The 19,128-nt window shown below is 32.4% G+C and overlaps 1 protein-coding gene across 1 annotated transcript; it reads left to right on the forward strand.

The window, feature by feature from the left end:
- The first annotated feature begins 1,398 nt into the window (after positions 1-1,398).
- On the forward strand, positions 1,399-5,537 carry LOC120201039. Its single transcript, XM_039201731.1, has 6 exons — positions 1,399-1,600; positions 1,854-1,959; positions 2,989-3,033; positions 3,141-3,249; positions 4,347-4,602; positions 5,220-5,537. The coding sequence occupies exons 1-6, from the start codon at positions 1,553-1,555 to the stop codon at positions 5,433-5,435; spliced, it is 780 nt and encodes a 259-aa protein (XP_039057662.1). The 5' UTR covers positions 1,399-1,552; the 3' UTR covers positions 5,436-5,537.
- The last annotated feature ends 13,591 nt before the right edge of the window (positions 5,538-19,128 follow it).

Below are 19,128 nucleotides of genomic sequence, written 5' to 3' on the forward strand. Positions count from 1 at the left end.
GCAATGTTCAAACACAAATATCTGATCCATACTATGAAGTCTATGAACCATCCTGGTAGTATTATTTGATCCATACTATGAAGTATATGAACCATCCTGGTAGTATTGATACTTTTGCTTGTATATCTATATTACGCCTATGAGTACCAATACTTGAATTGAATATCGATACCGAATTAAGATTTCAAGTTCTAATAAATCTTGATGTTATTGATACTCGACTATGAGTATCAGTATTATCTCCAATAGTATCGATATCCACCATGAGTATCATTACCTAATTTAGGCTCGGAGTTGATAAATTCATTGTGGTATTGATACCCCGCACCGTATCGATACCCATAACGATATCGATACCCATCTCGAGTATTGGTACTAAGTCTAGCCTCAAAGTCTGATAAAAAATTTACAGTATCGATACCACTACATAAGTATCAATACTATCCTTTATGGTATCGATATTTTCCTCGAGTATCGATATCAAATCCAGCTACAAAGTATGGATAAATATCTTAGTATCAATACCATAAGAACGAGTATTAATATTAGAGGAACGATAGTGATACTGCATGAATATGATATTAATACTCTTCTCTAGGAAAAGCACAAATTTCTCTTATATTCGTATGATATTGATACTGTAAGAACAATATCAATGCCAAAGTGTAGGAATGGCCTAGTTAGGCCTAAACTACACTCTAACTTACTCGAATACCATACCAAACCATATATGGGCACCTAAATATCCTTACAATACTAATTTATCCTAATTCAACATAAAGAGATTTCTCAAATACTATAGACTTGTAACACTTAATTTATTTGTATTTATAATTTTATTTTTTGGTATCTAATTTATTATAAATATTATTATTGAGATTGCTACTAATCCTTTCTTTGCATTTATTTATTTCGATTTTAAGAAATGAGACCACATAATTTTAAAAAGATATTAATTTTAAGAATCGTAAGAGTGTTTTAGTCTTCAAAACGTAATCGTCTCCTGAACTTAATTTTATTTAGATTTTAAATACAAACCTCCTAAATTATTATTTTAAACTCATTTCCAGAAAAAAAAAACTTTTACAAAAGGATATTCTATAAATGTTTAGTCATACCTAACCTAGAATGGTTGAAAAAGGCTATTTTAAAAGAAATAGGCTTTTAAGAAAAATATTTTTCGATCATAAAAATAGTTTCGATAAGTAAAATAATTATTAAATAATATATATAAACGCTTAACAAACATGTCAAAGAAAATCATTTTATATAAAATTAAAACTAAATAAATAATACTATGATGTAAATACTTAAAAATATATTAAGTTGTTTGTGTTTACAAATTTAATAAATGATTTTAAACTCATTTAATTGTACATGGATTCAGACCAAACTGGATCTTTCACAAACACTAATCTTTACGAACCCAAGACAAACCTATCATCAAAACTCGGCCAAGGTCCAAGAACACGAACAATCTCCCTCCTGTTGTACACTCTCAAGGCAGTCTCTCAGCCATCCAAAACAAAAAAGCAGCTGAATTTTCAGGAAAATGGGTGACGCTTTGTTTGATCTTGAGCAGAGTTTAAGATCCCAAAAGGTACCCTTCGTTTCCTTTTCAATTTAATTGTTTTTTAACTCCTCGTTTCTTTGTTTAACTTTGTGGATCCATTACCACGGAAAATTTAGAAAGGGTCCCAAAATTACCGATTATAACCTGTACATGCTGTTTCCGAACTGTTAATTTGTCTTGAAATCGTGTGGCGATACAAGTAATTGTTTGGTGTAATGATATCAATGTTTGCATAATGTAATTTCTTATAATCGCTTTCAATTGTGTGTTATTTTCATAGGAACGATTGAGCCCACAAGAAGAGAACATTTTTCAAAGGTGTAAGTCCTCGGCACTTAATCAGTTCACGGCTGGTCTAATTGCTGGAGGTGGTCTTGTTTGGGCAGGTATCTATGTTTTGCTCCTTATTTTTGGTTCTTTGTTTTAACTGCACATCCATGGAAATGGGTTTTGATATACAGAACAAGCCCTAGAATGATTGTGAATTTAAAGCTATGTTCCCTAGGCATGGTTGTGAATGTTGGATATGGGTTTGTGACCAATACAAGCATGTTCAATTGTTTCTATGGCTTGACATCTAGTGTAGATACGAAGTATTAGAAAACTTGAGTACTTAAAGAAAAATGAAGAGTCGAAGCAGCACAGATTAAAAAACTATGCCTTCTGGAACGGGTGATGTTCTGTTCAGTATCGTTGTTATTGATCATTGTTTTTTTAACTTCAATTTTTGTTAAAGATTTGAAATGTTGTTGCGTGTATCATTTCTTTCTAGGTTCATAATATTGGGTCTTCAGATCCTGAAATTTCTCTTATTGTGGTAAATGGAATTCTGTGCTCTCAAGAGTTGAGACTATGAATGATTGGACATAATTAATAACAATATGGCAGGTACAAAGGAAATACATGCAAATGCTTTTTGAAACTTTTCCACACCATTGTTTTTTATTCTAATCACTATTCCAGGTAAAATGCCTTATGATATGATCCTTCTACAACTATGAATAGCTTGCTTGTTTGGTGAAGTATTATAAAATCACCATGATTCTATTTTGATGATGCAATTGCTTTTCCCAAAAGAATGATTTCGTCTCCAAGCATTAACAAGAAGTTTGGTTTGTCCACAAGTTGTTCTTTCCCAGACTGTTGTCTATAAATCCTTTCTATTTTTTAGTAAATCTTCAATTGGATAGTAAAATAATTATGAAGGTAAGTTCTTTGTTGACTGCATATGCTTGCAGTATGTTTTCCCTTTGTTATTGATGCTGCCGTTCTATTTTGCTGCGTTTCCCAATTCTGTTAGATTATCTCAAGAATACCCAAATCACTTTCATAATAATCCTTTTTTTTTCTGTTTATTCTAGCGGCTGGATATGCCATTTTTTACGATTTTCTGATTTTTTTATCCTTTCTGGCAGCAACATGGAAGTTGAATAGGTTACTTCGGGTAAACCTCTCTAGTGGTAACTCTCTCTCTGGCTGATCATGTTCACCACCTGACATGTATGAACATGCTGACACACGCAATACACTATTTTTCCAATGACAATCGAGTCTTCACTTTATGCAGGAGCTGCAATAATAGTTGGATTTTGGAGATTTGGGAATTCACTAGAATCAAGTGTTGACCGTATTCTTGCTTTAGATGGAACTCGGATGCAAAGTGAATTAGCAAATATGTATGTATCATTCACACTTTCGTGTTGAAATTTTCCACTTAAAGTAATATGAAAATTATTATGTTTTAACCGATCTATAGACATATCAGATATATGGTGAGTAAAATACTAGCTTGATTGCTTGGATCCTATACTAAGTTAACCGCTTAACTTAGATATACTTATCTTTTGTTGCCTTAAGTTCAATATATGTCTGTAATTTGCATTTTGAAATTCTGGATACTTTTAAGTATAAATTATAAAGCATTAAATCAACTAGTAAATTAAATGTCATTTTCTTGGATTAATCATGATAGTGCTTCATAGATTTGGGCATATATTTCTTTAGGTGAACAAAATTTGTTTTGAGTAGGTCATTTTTGTTCTGAAAGGTAAGATAAATGTATTCATATCAGAAATGATCTTTGGAAATTTTCTTTTGGTGTGTAAAGATTATTCTCTCCTTTTTATTTTAAATTTCAATTTCATTTTTTAAGAAAGTTGAATTTTTTTACTTGTCTGTACCATAAGTTTGGGCACGTGGACGCCTTCTGTTCTGAAAGTATATGCTGATGATTATATCCCATTTGTTAATTTTTTTAAAAAAAGTTTTCTTTAGGGATTACAGTTTTAAGCAAAGTTTAGATATTATCTGCCTCATTATGGCTACAACCATGTTACTTGGGCCTGGGTGTAAGTTTAGGGTATGGGTATGTGTCTGGATTGAATATATTCATTTTTAAAGGAAAAAAATTCATGTTCTTGGGGTCCTTCGATGATCTAATTTCGACACCCATGTCTGGATATGCATTAAACATTGGTGTCGGGCATTGGTACTTAGAGAAAATTATAGAGTCGGAGCAACATAGGGCTACAGATTTCCATCAGATGCTGGCTTGAATCTTTTATCTTCATTTTATTTGATACTTTCTTCTGACTTTAACACAAAGTATCAGATTAAACAAATGCTGAGTCAATTCAGGATCTTCTACTGCGCTTTAAAACAGTCAATGATTCTTTGTCATCTGCTATATGTTCTATTGTTGCATGTCAATAGATATTTGTTTACAGTTACTTTTGCTAAAGTTTCTTATTCATAAGCCGAATGTCAAATACAGAATATTGAAGAAATACCGGGATGATCCTTGGAAGATGCGAATTATCTCTAAGCATTTCTATTTAGAGGAAGTATTTGACGATTCAGCATCGGGGCAACGGTTAAGGTGGCGTTACCGAAATTTCTTTGGTGATATTGTTGACCAGGATCAAGGCACTCATAGTGATTCCCGAGATGTTTCCCATAATGCCACCCCCAATGATATTCACAATAATTTTGACAGAAAAAAGACGGATTTGAAATCCGAGCAAATTCATGTAAGTTCTCTGAGTTGCATTGTCACAACATTATCTTAAACTTATAATGAAGTTGTACAAGAAGGTGCTTTAAGTTATGTAGAACAGACTTCTTTTAGGGGTGTAATCGAGCCGTCTGAAGCTCAAGGTATCAGAACAACTCGAGCTTGATTTGAGGTAAAGGTTGTGCTGTTTGAGTTCGGTTGGTTAGGTATGTTTACCTAGTAAAGAACATGGGTTCGATTCCCATGCTTGACTTGAAACTTGAATTTGTACTCAAGCTCGAGTATGGATTGAAATTTTCAGTATTAATTAAAACTATATATATCAAAAATAAAAAGTTTGATTAGGCTGGTGAGCTACTTAAGTCGATCATTTAGATACAAGAATTCAGCTCGCTCAATACCTTGAGCTTAACTCTGCAGTGATTGAGCTGTATTAGAGTTTTTTTCAAGCTGAACCTTTGTAGCTGGAGAGTACATATTATGAACCCAGCTATTTTCAATTGTTTTGCTTGTTATGACATTCAAAACCAAAGTTCCTATCCTGTAACTGAATGCTGCTAATGTAAGGGAGCAAAATTTTGGGGTTGACAATGATTATTTTGACTCAGTGCACCAATTGCCCTATTATTCCAGGTGAAGTCTGGTTCTGAATTGATGGCAGACCCGCTAGACTGTGTTTTTGGTTATACAGCTACCTCGGAGGAGATTCATCACTCTACTCCTTCAAGTATGTCAAGCAGAGCACAGAGTCGTGCGCATAGGAGAGCTAATCGAAGGCGTCGGATGCATCATCAGGAGGCTCCATTGGGCTCACATGGCAGTAAGTATTCCAAGTTTGATGTAGAGTGAGATTTAAGTTGAATTTAGTGCAATAAAAGTTAGGAATGAATTGACATAAAGACACAAATTGTTCAATTGAGGGTCACACCTTTTCGAAGCTGAAGCTGATGCTGATGCTGTTTATATAATGACTTTTATTGGCAATTGCAGCCATATTTGTGTGTTACTGACGTGGATTTGCTGCATATTGAAATTATTATTATTTTAAATGTAAGCATGCCTGGCTGGAATTGAATGTAATAAAATAAAATGAAAACCCAAAGCATTCTCCAAATTTAGGCTTTGGTTGGGTGAAAGGATGGAAGGAGGTAGTGGAAAAGTAGAAAGAAAATTAATTGAGTGTGTTTGGTAGTAAAAAAAAAAAAAAAAAAGAGGGATGATCATTTTCATTATATGTAAAAGTAAATTATGTCCCTTTGAAAGGAAAATAGGAGATGGTGTAATTTAGTTTAAAATATGTATTTTTAAAGTTCAATTTTATTTTTACCTTTTAATTCTATCCAGCACTGAAAATTGTATTCAAGGTTTGATAAATTGACCCTTTGAGCAAGTTTTATCAAATTAATTCTCAATACTTGAACTATAATAATTTTAAATATACATTTTAGGGTTTAATATTTTAAAATATACATTCAAGAATTTTTATTATACTATTTTAAAATATACATTTTAGGGTTTAATTTTTTAATAGTTAATTACTTCATATGTCCTTGCACTATAATTCTCATTTTAAATTGGTTCTTAAACTTTTGAACATTTTAATTTCATCCCCAAACTATAACCCATTCTAAAACTTTTGAACATTTTAATTTAATCCCTAAACTTTGACCCTTTTTCTAAATCAGTCCTCAAACTTTTGAGTCATCCAATTTCATCCCTAAATTCATCCAAATATGTAATTAGTTTCAATCACAATTTAACCTAGGGTCCATTTGTTTTACGTAAAACGTTTTCCGGAAAATGTTTTCCTCATTTTCCAGTGTTTGGTTGGAGGAAAACTGGTTGGTCAACGTAAAAACATTTTATGGTCAACAAAATTTCCTTCGTGTTTTCTGGAAAATGACTTACGGTCTGATTTTCCGTAAGTCATTTTCTGAACTTTTAACTTCAAAGAATAAATACTCAAAATAATTTTATTTTATAAATTTAATATTAATAAAATATTTTAATATCATTTTAATCAAAATATTAATTATTAAAATATTTAAAATATATTTATTCATATTTTTAATAATATAATATAATATTTTTATTATTATAATAAAATAATCAATTATATTATAATAATATAATATAAGATATCATATTTTTATTTTAATAATATATAATAAATCTTTAATAAATTTTATATTATTTATTAATTTCATAGAAATAATATTATTAAATTATTAATAATGAATAATATTATTTATATATTTAATATTAATATAATAATATAATAATATTTTAATAAATATATTTAAAATATACTAATTAATATTTTTAAAATATAATATAACACTATTGCTTTAACAAATAATTAATATAATTTATAATATTTTTATTTCAATAAAATATACCAATATTAATATTTTTATTAATAAAATTATAATATTTTAATATTAAATAAATTATTTTAATATTTTAAAAATAATAATATTAAGTTTTATGATAAATAATATTATTTATTGTATTTAATATTTGTAATAAATAATTTTTAAAAAATTCATCAACTAGTGGAAAAAGGGTATAAACAACATCTTCCAAACATCATAAAACGCTTTCCAGATTTTTCTTTCTTTAGAAAATATAATTCATTTTATGGAAAACATTTTCAGTGAAACAAACGGACCCTAAATTTTGTTTTTCTCAAACATATAATAATAATATAATTTGGCTTAACGATTTCATTAACAAGGGATGTATATAAGTATAGCTTGGGATAAATTAGAATGTTCAAAAAGTTTAAGGACCAATTTAAAATGAAGGACATAATAGTTTGGAGATGAAATTGAAATGTTTAAAAGTTTGAGGACTAATTTATAATGAGGGTTATAGTTTAGGGATGAAATTAGAATGTTCAAAAGTTTAAGGATTAATTTAAAGTGACGGACATGTGATGCAATTAACTCTTTTTTTAATCAATCATATCATTGCATGGCCATGAACAAACTAATTCAAACAAGATTAGTAGATATCATGAAGATGACGCATGAACCATATGTGCAGCAAACAGACTCATTTGATATGTCGGTAAGGCCTGAAGGATGACTCTGATAACGTTCCAAGTCATTTATAGGTTGTGCAAATGGCTTGTTCAATATCATCACAAGTATTTGCACTGAAAAACAGGACTTAATAAACTTAACCCATACATGCATGAAATTTCTCGATAATCGACTTGAGACTACTTGCCCCATGCATAGTACACTTATTAAACAGTCAACTCCGTTCATGTACAACTGTGGCACGTGACATCACATGTCTCCAAAATTTGATGGACCCACACATGAATGTTATTCAACCATCCATGTATAATCTTTATCTCATAACTATATTTTTGTTTAAAGTGAAAACAAAATTTCCGTTTAGTTCTTCGGAAAATACAGATAAAGTAATAAATGAAGATTTAGACAGTATCTTTAATTTCTATTATGAATTTTTTTTAAAAAGGCCTAATAGATCTCTCATAATTTCAAATTTAACAAATTAATCCTTATTAATCCATCGTAAAGTTTGACATCAAACTATTTAATTATTGTTGTACTGAAGCAGATACCTAAAACAATACAAGAAAATAAATCGATAAGTTAGACATACATATTTCACTAAAGTCAATCTCCCACCCATTGACAACACAAATGATTTCCAATTTCTCGATCTAGTAGTGAATTTAATGATGACTGATGTAATCACCAATTTTCACCATATATATATAACAGTGATCAATCCCCGAGTATCCGGGCATTCAATGCCCCGGTCACTGTACCACCAGCCCTACCATCTCCATACTGCCACCAAATTCCAGCTCAACTACAACAAAGCAACAAAAGGAAGAAAAAATATAGTTTTTATTTTATATAAAGTGTAATTGGTTCTATAAAACCCAAGCAACAACAATGTAACGGGGATTCCCCTTTCTAAATTCGAAAATAATAAAAAATATTTTATTTTTTTGAGCCAACCTTACAAAAAAAAAGGAAGAAGAGAGAGAAGTTTACCTCTCGGCTAAAGATTCATTGGCGTTCGGAGTATTCGTCGACGAATCTAAATGGTCAGGAGGGAGAAGAGAGGCCGACAAGCAACATAACTTGAAATTGGTCCGATCTAATGGTGGACGACGGAGATCGGAGAAGGTGAAGCCGAAACATTCTCGGTCATTTTTGTGGAGTTAGATGTCGGATCTCGTGAAACTGAGCCCATGAAATTTGGGCCCGAACGACCACTGATAATGGCAATCGTTGATGGCCGATGTGGCAACTGGCGACTGGACTCCCGCCGAATTCTGGGGACATTAGAGAGAAGAGAGAGTTCATCTCTCTAAGAAAAAGAAAAAAAATGAGATAAGAATGGAAAAAAGGTATTTATACCAGAAGTGAAACGGTGCCGTTTTGGTTCCCCCTGCTCGTTTTGGTCCTGAGGGCCTAACTCTCTCTGTAGTCCTTGCTATTTCTTCTCGAGTTCATTTTGGTCACCATATTCATTTAGTTCCTTAATTAAATTTAAATTTTTGTATTCATTTCTTAATTTTCATTTTTATTTTCTAATACTAATTTTTGGTTTATTTTCTTAGAAGTCCCCCTATGATTGCAGTGTTTTTGCATTTTGGTCACTGGGCCTCCATTTTCTAATTATTGCATTTTTATCATTCTATTATATTTTATTTAAATTAGTCACTGTTTTATTTTGTCATTTAGTTGAAATTGATCACTGAATTTTATGTTATTACATTTTTGTCACTAATTAGTTCTGTATCTTTATTTATTTATGAATTTGATGTGATACTTTCAATTTATACATTTTGGTCACGTGTTTACATTTTAATTTTGATATAATGCTTTTGTTTATTTATATTTTGACCATTTTATTTACATTTTGTGCATTTTGATTCGGATGCACCGTTTTATTTATTTATTTATAATATGGTCACTGACATATGTTTTTTTATTTCAAATTAACCATTGACTCTTTATTTTATTGCATTTTAGCAACTATTTTAATTAATTTATTTGTTGTTAATGTTTGATTCGACCTTCTAGTAACTCAATTCAGGGTATGATCCACATTATTATGGTCCAAACTCTTTTAATTACTAACTTTTTATTTATTTATGTATTTTATTTTATATTCCAACCATAGTATGACCTTGCGACAACTTGCCCCGGGGTACGACTTGCATTATTTACGATCCAAGTTAAATATTAAATTAACACTAACATTTTATTTTTATTGCTCTTTTATTTTTGCTATTTAATTTATGCACATTTAAATTTTTTCCCTTACTTTTATTTATTTAATTTCATTACTTTAATTTTCTATCTTTTTATTTTTGCCTTGTATTTTTCAGTACTTTAATTTTAGTCCTTTAATTATTGCACTTTATTTTCTATTTATTCCATTTTAGTCCCATGAATATATATATATATATATATATATATACATGCTTGTTTCATATTTGATCACATTGAATGCCTTATTTTGCTATCTTGCATTTTGGTCCTTTTACTTTATGCTTTAATATCAACTTTGTATTTTTAATTTATTTCAATTTAGTCCATTTACTTGGTAATTACTTTTAATTTTGCCTTTAATTTTTAATTTCTTTACATTTAGTCCCAATTTTATATTTTAATTGTTAAACCTCTTAATTTAGATTTTTAATATTTTAGTTCTAATATAGATTATTTTTATTTTAGGTTTAATCCTTAAAATAGGTGAATTCTTAATTCGGTCCTTATTTTTGCTCGATGTTCTAGTTTAATTATTTGAATAGTATAATTAATTAAGATTAATATTAAAGCCTCCACTTTAGATTAGATTTCAATTTAGTCCCTTTAATTTAGGGAGTAATCTAAGTTAGCCCTCGCCTAAATGCTCAAGGGATCATATCGATTATTCGATTCAATAACGGGTTAAAATCAAGTAGGATTAATATTAGAGTCTACATTTTTAGGTTTGGGCCTCTAGGTTCTTTAATTTTCATAATTTGGCACTTTGATATAGAAAAAACCTTAATATACCTTTAGTTTAATTAGGATCAATAATAAATTTTTTGATTGCATCTTATTTTAAAACCTAAGGCAATGTTCACTTATTAGGGAGTCAATAATATATCTCTCGCAAGTATGCTCAGTGAGTGACTACTGGTGATTCCCGAAATACGGTCAACATCCTTTTCAAGAATGCATCATGATTTCTAAAATCGAGGCAATGTCCGGTTATTGGGAACAATAGCTGATCCCTCACATTCATGCTAGGGGGCGAATGCTATTGGCTTTAATAAAAGAATACCCTTTTCAACTTTGTATCCGTAATAATTTTAAATTAAATAAAGTTCGAACTCAAGATTTTTGATTCTAAATATATGGTAATCAACTAGGTATCAATTTTTTGGTGTTGTGGGGGGTGCTAATCCTTCCCCTCGTGTAACAGACTCATGAACCTATTTTCTGGTTTTTGTAGACCCTAAACTTAATATTTTGATAAAAATAAAATACTTTATTAAAATCACCCAATTTTTATAGTGTCCCAATCGCACCTTAAAATGATTGGTGGCGACTCTTCACATTTTAAAATCTTTTTAAAGAAATAAAAAACCCTAAGTCGGTACTTTTTTCCCCCGCCCAGGTGAAAAACGGTGTCGACATCTTGGTGACTCTAATGGGGGACATTTTGTTTTCTAAAACAACTTGAGAGTTGAGCCACGAGTTAGTTACCCTATATTTAGGATTCTGGAAATTATGAGTTCGATCTTATTTAATTTACAATTCGTTATGTTATAAAAGATCTTTGGTTAATGTTTACACCTCTATGAACTTATTTAGGACTGTTGCATATCATAGCTCTAAACCTGAGCTCAATCTTGGTTTACCTAAATAGGGGAAACATCACACCTCATGGGGAGCATTGGGATTCCTCGTGTGGGTATGACAAATTACTTCTAGAAAGCATCCTAAGTTGCCTGTCCGAGTATCAATTCTGATGCACGCTTTTAGTGGTGTGATCCCCTGGGCTGAATCCGATTCACAACTCTGTAATGAGCCAGAATCGAAGTCAACCTTAGCAAGTTGTAAACATGGTTTGGGAACCCTTTGATAGAACCCAACCTCATCTAGAGAATTTAGTAGACCTATATCACTAGAGCCATGTGGATAACATAGGAGAACTAGAATGCATGCTGTTAGGACTCATAATTGCCCTTGTATGCTTTATTTTTCCGTCTTAGTTTGGAACTGTATTTAATTATTTTTTATAAGTTTACATTTCTTTGAATAATCATTTTAACTAACTTGATTCTTTTTGTCTTGTTTCTACTAACTTGATTTCCTTTCGTCTTGTCTTGTGCTTTGTTGTATTTTTGAATAAACATGACTTATCCTTCAAAGGTATTGATCCCTAAAATAACTGATCTTTTATAAGGTTATTGAAAAATAATGCCCACAACAATGCCTTTCATTGGGTTAAATGGAATTTCAAAGATACTTTACGTAGATCGAGTAGCGTCAAGAGATAGTCTACCTACTAAGGAGACAAGCCAAACATCTACCTACTAAGGTAACAAGTTAGACTCAAGAAGATTCGACGCTGAAGCCAATAGATGAAGATCATGAAACAACTTGATAAATTTATGAAAGTAGGAGATGAAGTGGAAGCTTTAAAGGTTTTCAATATGCCTAAATTTGATGAAAGACGATGCAATACCCAAAAGCTCACAGGAGCTGGACAACTTGAAGATGGACCAAAATTTCACTTCCCTAGTGTACCAAGACATTGTCGTTTTTTCAAGAATTGTTCAAGGAATAGTTATTTTTGGGATCAATTCCTTTGTTGCATTTACATTTTGCGTTCCCATTTGCATCTTTGCATTTGCAAGTACATATTTGTATCTTTGTATTAGCATCTATCATTGTTCATTACATGATATAGATTGCATCTCAATGTGCATTAATCACGAATCCTGGGAGTAACTCGTGGAGAATCTTGCGATAAAAGTTTTTGAGGTAAAACGAAATTACCCCATTATTACGTAGAAGAGTATTGAGAGCTATGGACATGATGTTAGCACCGTATGTAGTTCGAGGCACATCATTGAGATCTATGGGGCACCGAAGAGCAAGGTCCAGAATTTTTTTCACCTAGGGGTATTGACCTTTAACGTGTAATGAGACATTCTGGTGCCAATAAGGAAATAAAAAGTTCTTCCATCCACTATGAAACCTTATTGCACTGGCTTTGCCCAGTTTGAACTTGTTTTTGATCTTTTTTTTGTATAATTAATAAATATTTTATTGATTGAACTTATATCGTTTTCCAAGGTTATGAGCAATAAATCAAGTTTTAATCTTGTAATTCTTTGAATATCGAATGAATTAAAGGTTCTTTTACTACTCCATTAAATATATATTTTTTACAAGTGGCAAGATTAGACCTTCTATACCCATCCAAAGCCGAAAGAACATTACTTGGTTCCTTACCCAAAATAACTTATGTTTACTACCAAAAGATTGAACCTTGACATCATTTCCCTTTGAAACAATAAAATCATGCCCTTATCCTCCTCGAGGCACCAAAACATGTACTTTTACCTTCCTAGACAAAAATAACCTTTCTATAACATTACATTTTTCAAAATTAGGAATTTAAAGTCACACATTCCACTTTCTAGATACATAACTAGCATTCATTTACCAACCTCAATAAAACATGGAGGCATAAAGTACAAGATGTTTGTGTGTACGAGAACTATTCCCACAAGAAAGACAAGATAGAGTGTTTCAGTTCAAGTTTTTGCAAGAGAATTCAAATAATTGGGGCATACCATAAGCGAATGAAAGAAGAAGAAGAAATAAAGGCAATAATTGAAATAATTATATCATGCATTAATTACATTATTTTCATGTAAATAAGGTTAATCCTGAATTTGTCTCATGGAGATACCTTTTTTACAAGGACTTCCGTGTATGAGATGATGAATAACTTTGTTTCATTTATCTTTTCAAAAAAAGAAAAAGAAAAATATATCCCTTGTTTTCCCCATTTGAGCCTGAATTATTTTTCTTATGATTCAACCTAACCAATGATCACCCACCACACTGGGGGGTAAGGTGAAGGAAATCTGCTTGTAAGAATGAAAGCCATAAATCCAGATTTTGTTATAGAGGCAAGTCATGGTGAGAAATAACAAGATATTGCAAGGTAGACCAATACGGAGAGTTCAAAAATCAAATCGAGTTGAGAACACATAGAAAAAGAAAAGAAAAAATATAGCAAAAAGAAGAAAAAGAAAACATAAAAAATAGAGAAAAGAAAGAAAGAAAAGAAAGTAAACAAAAAAAGAAGAAAAAAGAGAGATAAAAGAAAACAAAAAAGGAAAAAGAATAAAGAAAATAGATCAAATACTTTAAGACGAGTGACTCAATAATCTAGAATAAATTCTCTAGAAGATCATGGAACATCAAAAGAAAATAAAGGATATACAAGCATATTCAAATCAAGCAAGACAAGGTTGAAGATAGAAGAACGAATTGATCCTTGGTTCGATAACCCTTAAATACTTGTTTGGGCATATTTATCCTTTTCTTTCATAACCGTGAGCCCTGGCCAATATTATGTGCCTGAAAAGTATTTTCTAATCATATATGGATTTCTAAGTGGAGAGATTATCTTCAGATTTCATTTCGTCCCTCAGGGTTAATTTTATTTGCAAAAAATAGTTTTCTAAAATCTTTAATGCATGATAGGGAAAAATAACAAAAGGAGGGTTCAAGACGTAAAATTTTAGATGATGTCTTGAAATCAAAGGAGAATTCAAGTTGAAACTTGAAAAGGCAGCTCGAATACGAAGATTGTCAACTATTGCATAAAAGATGATCCCAAACATCTCTTGATGAAACAATGTGCAACCCAAAGGAGCTCATGAGGGCTGGGAACCAGTGAACATTTCTAGAAGACATCATAATGATTGCTTTTCATCATCAAGGATGCAAGATTTCAACCAAAGAAGCCAACCTGAAACATATTACCTCCCCAAATTAACCTCAAACACATTACCTCTTAAAATTAACTTGAAACATTACCTTTCCAAGTCAGCCTAAGCCTTATATCAACATTAATCTTTACACTTGTCAAATGTATATAATTTTAGAAGGATTAAAAGAGAAGTTTATTTATTTGATATTCAATGAACTCTTATTTTACAATTTGTTTTGATTGTGAGCTTGAAGAAAATGGCGACATTTTTAAAACTTATCCATCAAACCTTTTTTCTCACATTTATAAAATTGAAAGAAGAAGAGAAATATTTTCAAACAGGACGATCTCAAGTGAGAAAGGTCCTTGAAACTGGTAAGGCTCATTATGCCTCAATTGGAGAAGAAAAATAAATGATGACAGAGTAATGAAGACATTTCACAATCTTGAAAACAAATAGTCCGAGAGATTAGAAGGCTGGAGGATAAAACTTCTAACACTTCCTTGTGAAGTTGTCGGTAACCCATCAATAAGCAGGTGATCGCCTTATTTGAAAGGGGCACATGTCCCAACTCATAGAAAAAATGCAAGACATTTATGTTAGAAGAATTGATCACTTCTTAAATGTCCATTTGATTGTGGTATCATAGAGAAAAGCCCTCAAGTTATTCGATAACATTGTTGTTTAGTGATGTAACACCCTCGGGCCAATGTGGTTGACCCGATCCGATTTAAGGTGTCACATTAGGGCCACCGGAGCGACCCACGGTAAAAATCCAAGAAAATTAAAATTTATGTTAAAACACGTAAAATCATAAAATAATTTATAATTAAAATACAAGTTCAGAAAATCATTGATGTATATATTAAAAGTAGAATTCAAAAATACATAGTAATAAAATTGGTTTCAAACTCAAATATAAAAACATAATACAACCTACATGCCCCCTAATCAAATGCACCGTACTCCGCAAGCAACACCAGTGGAACTCCTATACTGATGTCGATAGCTGCACTGGTTTGATTCTTTTAAACATGAAATGGAGAGTAAAAGAGTGAGTTTTGGGAAGCTCAGTAATACAAAACTATTAAGTGATGCTAAAGGATATGCAGATAAATGGAAAAACATAATTTTCTTTATTGATTCAGATGTCTACAGGTTTTTGTGATGAGCTAAGGTTCCATTGATATTTCTTCAAGTAAAAAACATGAAGCTTACAGTTTAGATGACCAGGTTCAGGAGATCGGAATAGGATGTCTAGTGTGTTCCAACAAAACAGAGTAATGTATATAGATCCTTTAGAAATGTTAGTAGTTTAAAACATATTTTAAAACCACAATAATACCCTCCAACCGAACACCTCTATGTAGTTCCCTAGAATTGCGTCCATAAGGACTTACCCTAAGCACACAGCAAAGGCGCCACTCTAAGGGAGTACTGTCAGCGATTTGTGAGTACTAAATATGGGTGCGGAAATATGTGCAAGTATACACAATCGAACAAGTAATACAGTGATGAGTGAGTATCGTATCCACAGGGATTGGAGAGACCTTGAGTAAAGTTTATGCACTATTCTAAAGTAACTAAGTATAGCTAATGATATTCACAAATGAGAATGTTGTGGCAAAATGGATGGAGATGACATGACAAATTAAATTGTGTTTATTGCAAACAAATGGAAATGCAAAGGCAATATAAAATGTAAATAATGGATTTGATTATCAGGACTTTAGACTTCCTCACACGATAAGCTACTATGGGAATGAGTGATAGGAGTCAATAAGGAAAATCTAAGTCCACTTCTCAGAATGATCTTACTACTATGCCTAATTTGCCCGATAGAGTCTACTAGGGTGCCTATGCTATCTCTAGTAAGGGACTCGACAAAGTGAAGATGCCTTGGCAAACCCGGTTGGAATAAACCCCTGTAGTGATCCTATTGGTCCAGATAACAGGATATGTCTCGGCAAAACCTTTTTGCGGTAGCATTAACATCTAACCTATCGCTCATGCACAACTCTTTTTAGTCGAATGAAATCCTAGCCTTAGCCTAGTTACTATTTAGAACCCTTTGCTTATATGGTTCCTCCCTAGTTTCTCTCGAACACTAAGGATGTGCTCCCTAGACATTCTCTCGAACACTAAGTAATCTCCTAAGGAACGACTACTCTCGTAGCTCCTACAACCTTAAGGCACTAAGCTTGATAAATAAAACAGAATATAACATAGAAAAATAATCATTCATTAAAGAAAAACTTAAATATCAAAAATAAACTCCCACCAAATAGGATTAGTTAATGGTGGGGATTCGAAATAAGAAAGCACAAAGCAAGTTAATCCGTTCCTTACAACCCAAACGATAAAATATGAAAGTAAAGAGCAAAGGGAAGGAGGAAAAGCCTTTGACGTGCACTGCCAGAGCTTCCCTCGGCCACCACGGACAGTCCCAGCGAACTAGCTCCTCTCGGACGCCTAGAACGCCACTCTCTCTAGCTTGTCAACGGAGGAATGCCACGACAAAAATGATTGATGGAAAAAGGAGAGATATTTTCCCCAAATTTTTAGGCTCTTGGCGGCTGTGTAAAAGTCTCTAAGTCTCTTTAAACAGTCAGGCTTCATCTTCTATTTATAGGGGAGAATGAACCTAGGGTTTTGTGTTAAAATTACATTAGTACCCTAAAGTTAATTCCTTTTATGTGAGAGTCAGTGCAAAGATGGTAACTGGCCCCTCCTTTATGGCTGATTGCAGAAATCATGTTTTATGCCATGACAGCTGGCTCTTACTAAAAATATTTTCTTTGACTTTTTCTGTCCAGAAATGCCGTCCGAGTTGTCGCGGCAATCACATTTTGCTCAGTAGTCTCATCATGTCATGGAAATTTCCTTTTGCTTATCATTGCTCCCAAATCTTGCACATCATCAAACAAAACACCTTCCCCATAAAGCAGCATTGATTACAAAATTAAAATACCTCGGCAAACAGAATTCCACCATATGCAACTATATGCTGCTAAATGCATCTATATGATCCTATATGAGCTTTTATACAGTCAATAAATTAAGTGAAAAGGTCCCAAATATGACATTTTTACGGAGTTATCACACCCCCAAACTTAAGCTATTGCTTTTCCTCAAGCAATGGATAGTATTAAGCAAAATAAAAATATCATGGCAAGTTCAGAAGCAGAATAGTTGTATGGGATAAAATTTCAGCCCTCAACACACTTGACTTTAACATGCTAGACTAGTTTGAGAAATCAAGTATTGTCCTCTAGGGCAAGATTCTTTGTGTGGGTGTGTGCATGTTTGTATCCAGTCCATACTTAACAAATCTAAAAATTTTCTAAGCAAGTTTTCATGTTCTGCCACAACATTTACAATTTTTACTCCCACATTGTTTTCTTTTCCTTTTTTTTAACACTGCTACGAGGGGAGTCAACCTATCACACCTACCATCCCACACTCTAGGTTAAAGGGAGCATACCTTCCACCCCCGAGCTAGTTAAGTAGAGTCATCCCGTGACTACTTTCATTGACTCATATACCATAGCTGCCATTTATTTAAATGCAGTTTCCAGGCAATGCCATGGCATAGTGGAATGTCCTTCTACAGATATGCCGAAGCATTTATTCACAACTTCTTTTTTTTCTCTTTTTTTTACAAAGTGGGGTTTTCATCGTTTATGCCAAAACATGCAAGAGTTCTCTTATAAAAAAATTCTAAGTTCCTTAAGCATGAAAAACATACAATCTTGTATTCAAAGGTTTCAAAGAAGCAAGTCCTAGAGTTGGTTCTATCATCCTCAACAATCATGTACATTCAATCCTAGCCATCAAGAATTCATCATCATAGGACATCCTTAATTTATTCCAGAAAACCAATTCAACCACTTACTAATGTCATAGCATATTCATTCTACTAATACTATCATGCAATGATTTAAGAACCCTACCTCCCCCAAACTTGAGAGAAGCATTGTCCTCAATGCTAAATAAAAACTAAGAAAAATCTAAACTACATGATATGAAATTCAATGCAATGCAAGGTACCTTGACTTCATGCTTGTGGTGGTGCGGCGGTCGTGCGCGTGTGCACTTTTGAAATTATGTGGGGCTGGAGTGTTCAGAATCTGATGTGGTACAATTGAAATTTGGTTGGACCCTAACCTTGCAAAGAAAAATAAAATGTTCAATTAAAAGAAAACCGAATAAAAGCAGTAACAAAATAAACATTTATTTATGCACATGAGTAAATCCAAAATGTAACGGCATCTTCAAGATGCTTGGCAAGTTTCGATATCGTGCAAGAGGAGTGCATATATTTCACGTTCGATCGGAGCACCAGTATAGACCAAAATACCCCACACATATAATAGTTCTGCCTTCAAAATATTTTGCCCTGCCATTTCGCGTCTTTCACATCTGAATTGTAGGACCTTTGCAGTAGTCCTCTCTTTTTCAAAGTGCTCTCCACATGAAGCTGAATGGTAGTAGAATGAGATCTCTTTTCGCTCCTTTTTGCTGTGGCAACTT

This window comes from Hibiscus syriacus, unplaced genomic scaffold (assembly GCF_006381635.1).
Source record: "Hibiscus syriacus cultivar Baekdansim isolate YM2019G1 unplaced genomic scaffold, ASM638163v2 tig00006753_pilon, whole genome shotgun sequence".
NCBI classification, from domain to species: Eukaryota; Viridiplantae; Streptophyta; class Magnoliopsida; order Malvales; family Malvaceae; genus Hibiscus; species Hibiscus syriacus.

What these genes read in the sequence shown, in the direction of transcription:
- LOC120201039 (XM_039201731.1), top strand. Translation starts at nt 1,553, where the DNA reads ATGGGTGACGCTTTGTTTGATCTTGAGCAGAGTTTAAGATCCCAAAAG. An exon ending in AGAGTTTAAGATCCCAAAAG is followed by an intron (nt 1,601 to 1,853) that starts GTACCCTTCGTT and finishes TTATTTTCATAG; the next exon opens with GAACGATTGAGCCCACAAGA. An exon ending in CAAAGTGAATTAGCAAATAT is followed by an intron (nt 3,250 to 4,346) that starts GTATGTATCATT and finishes TGTCAAATACAG; the next exon opens with AATATTGAAGAAATACCGGG.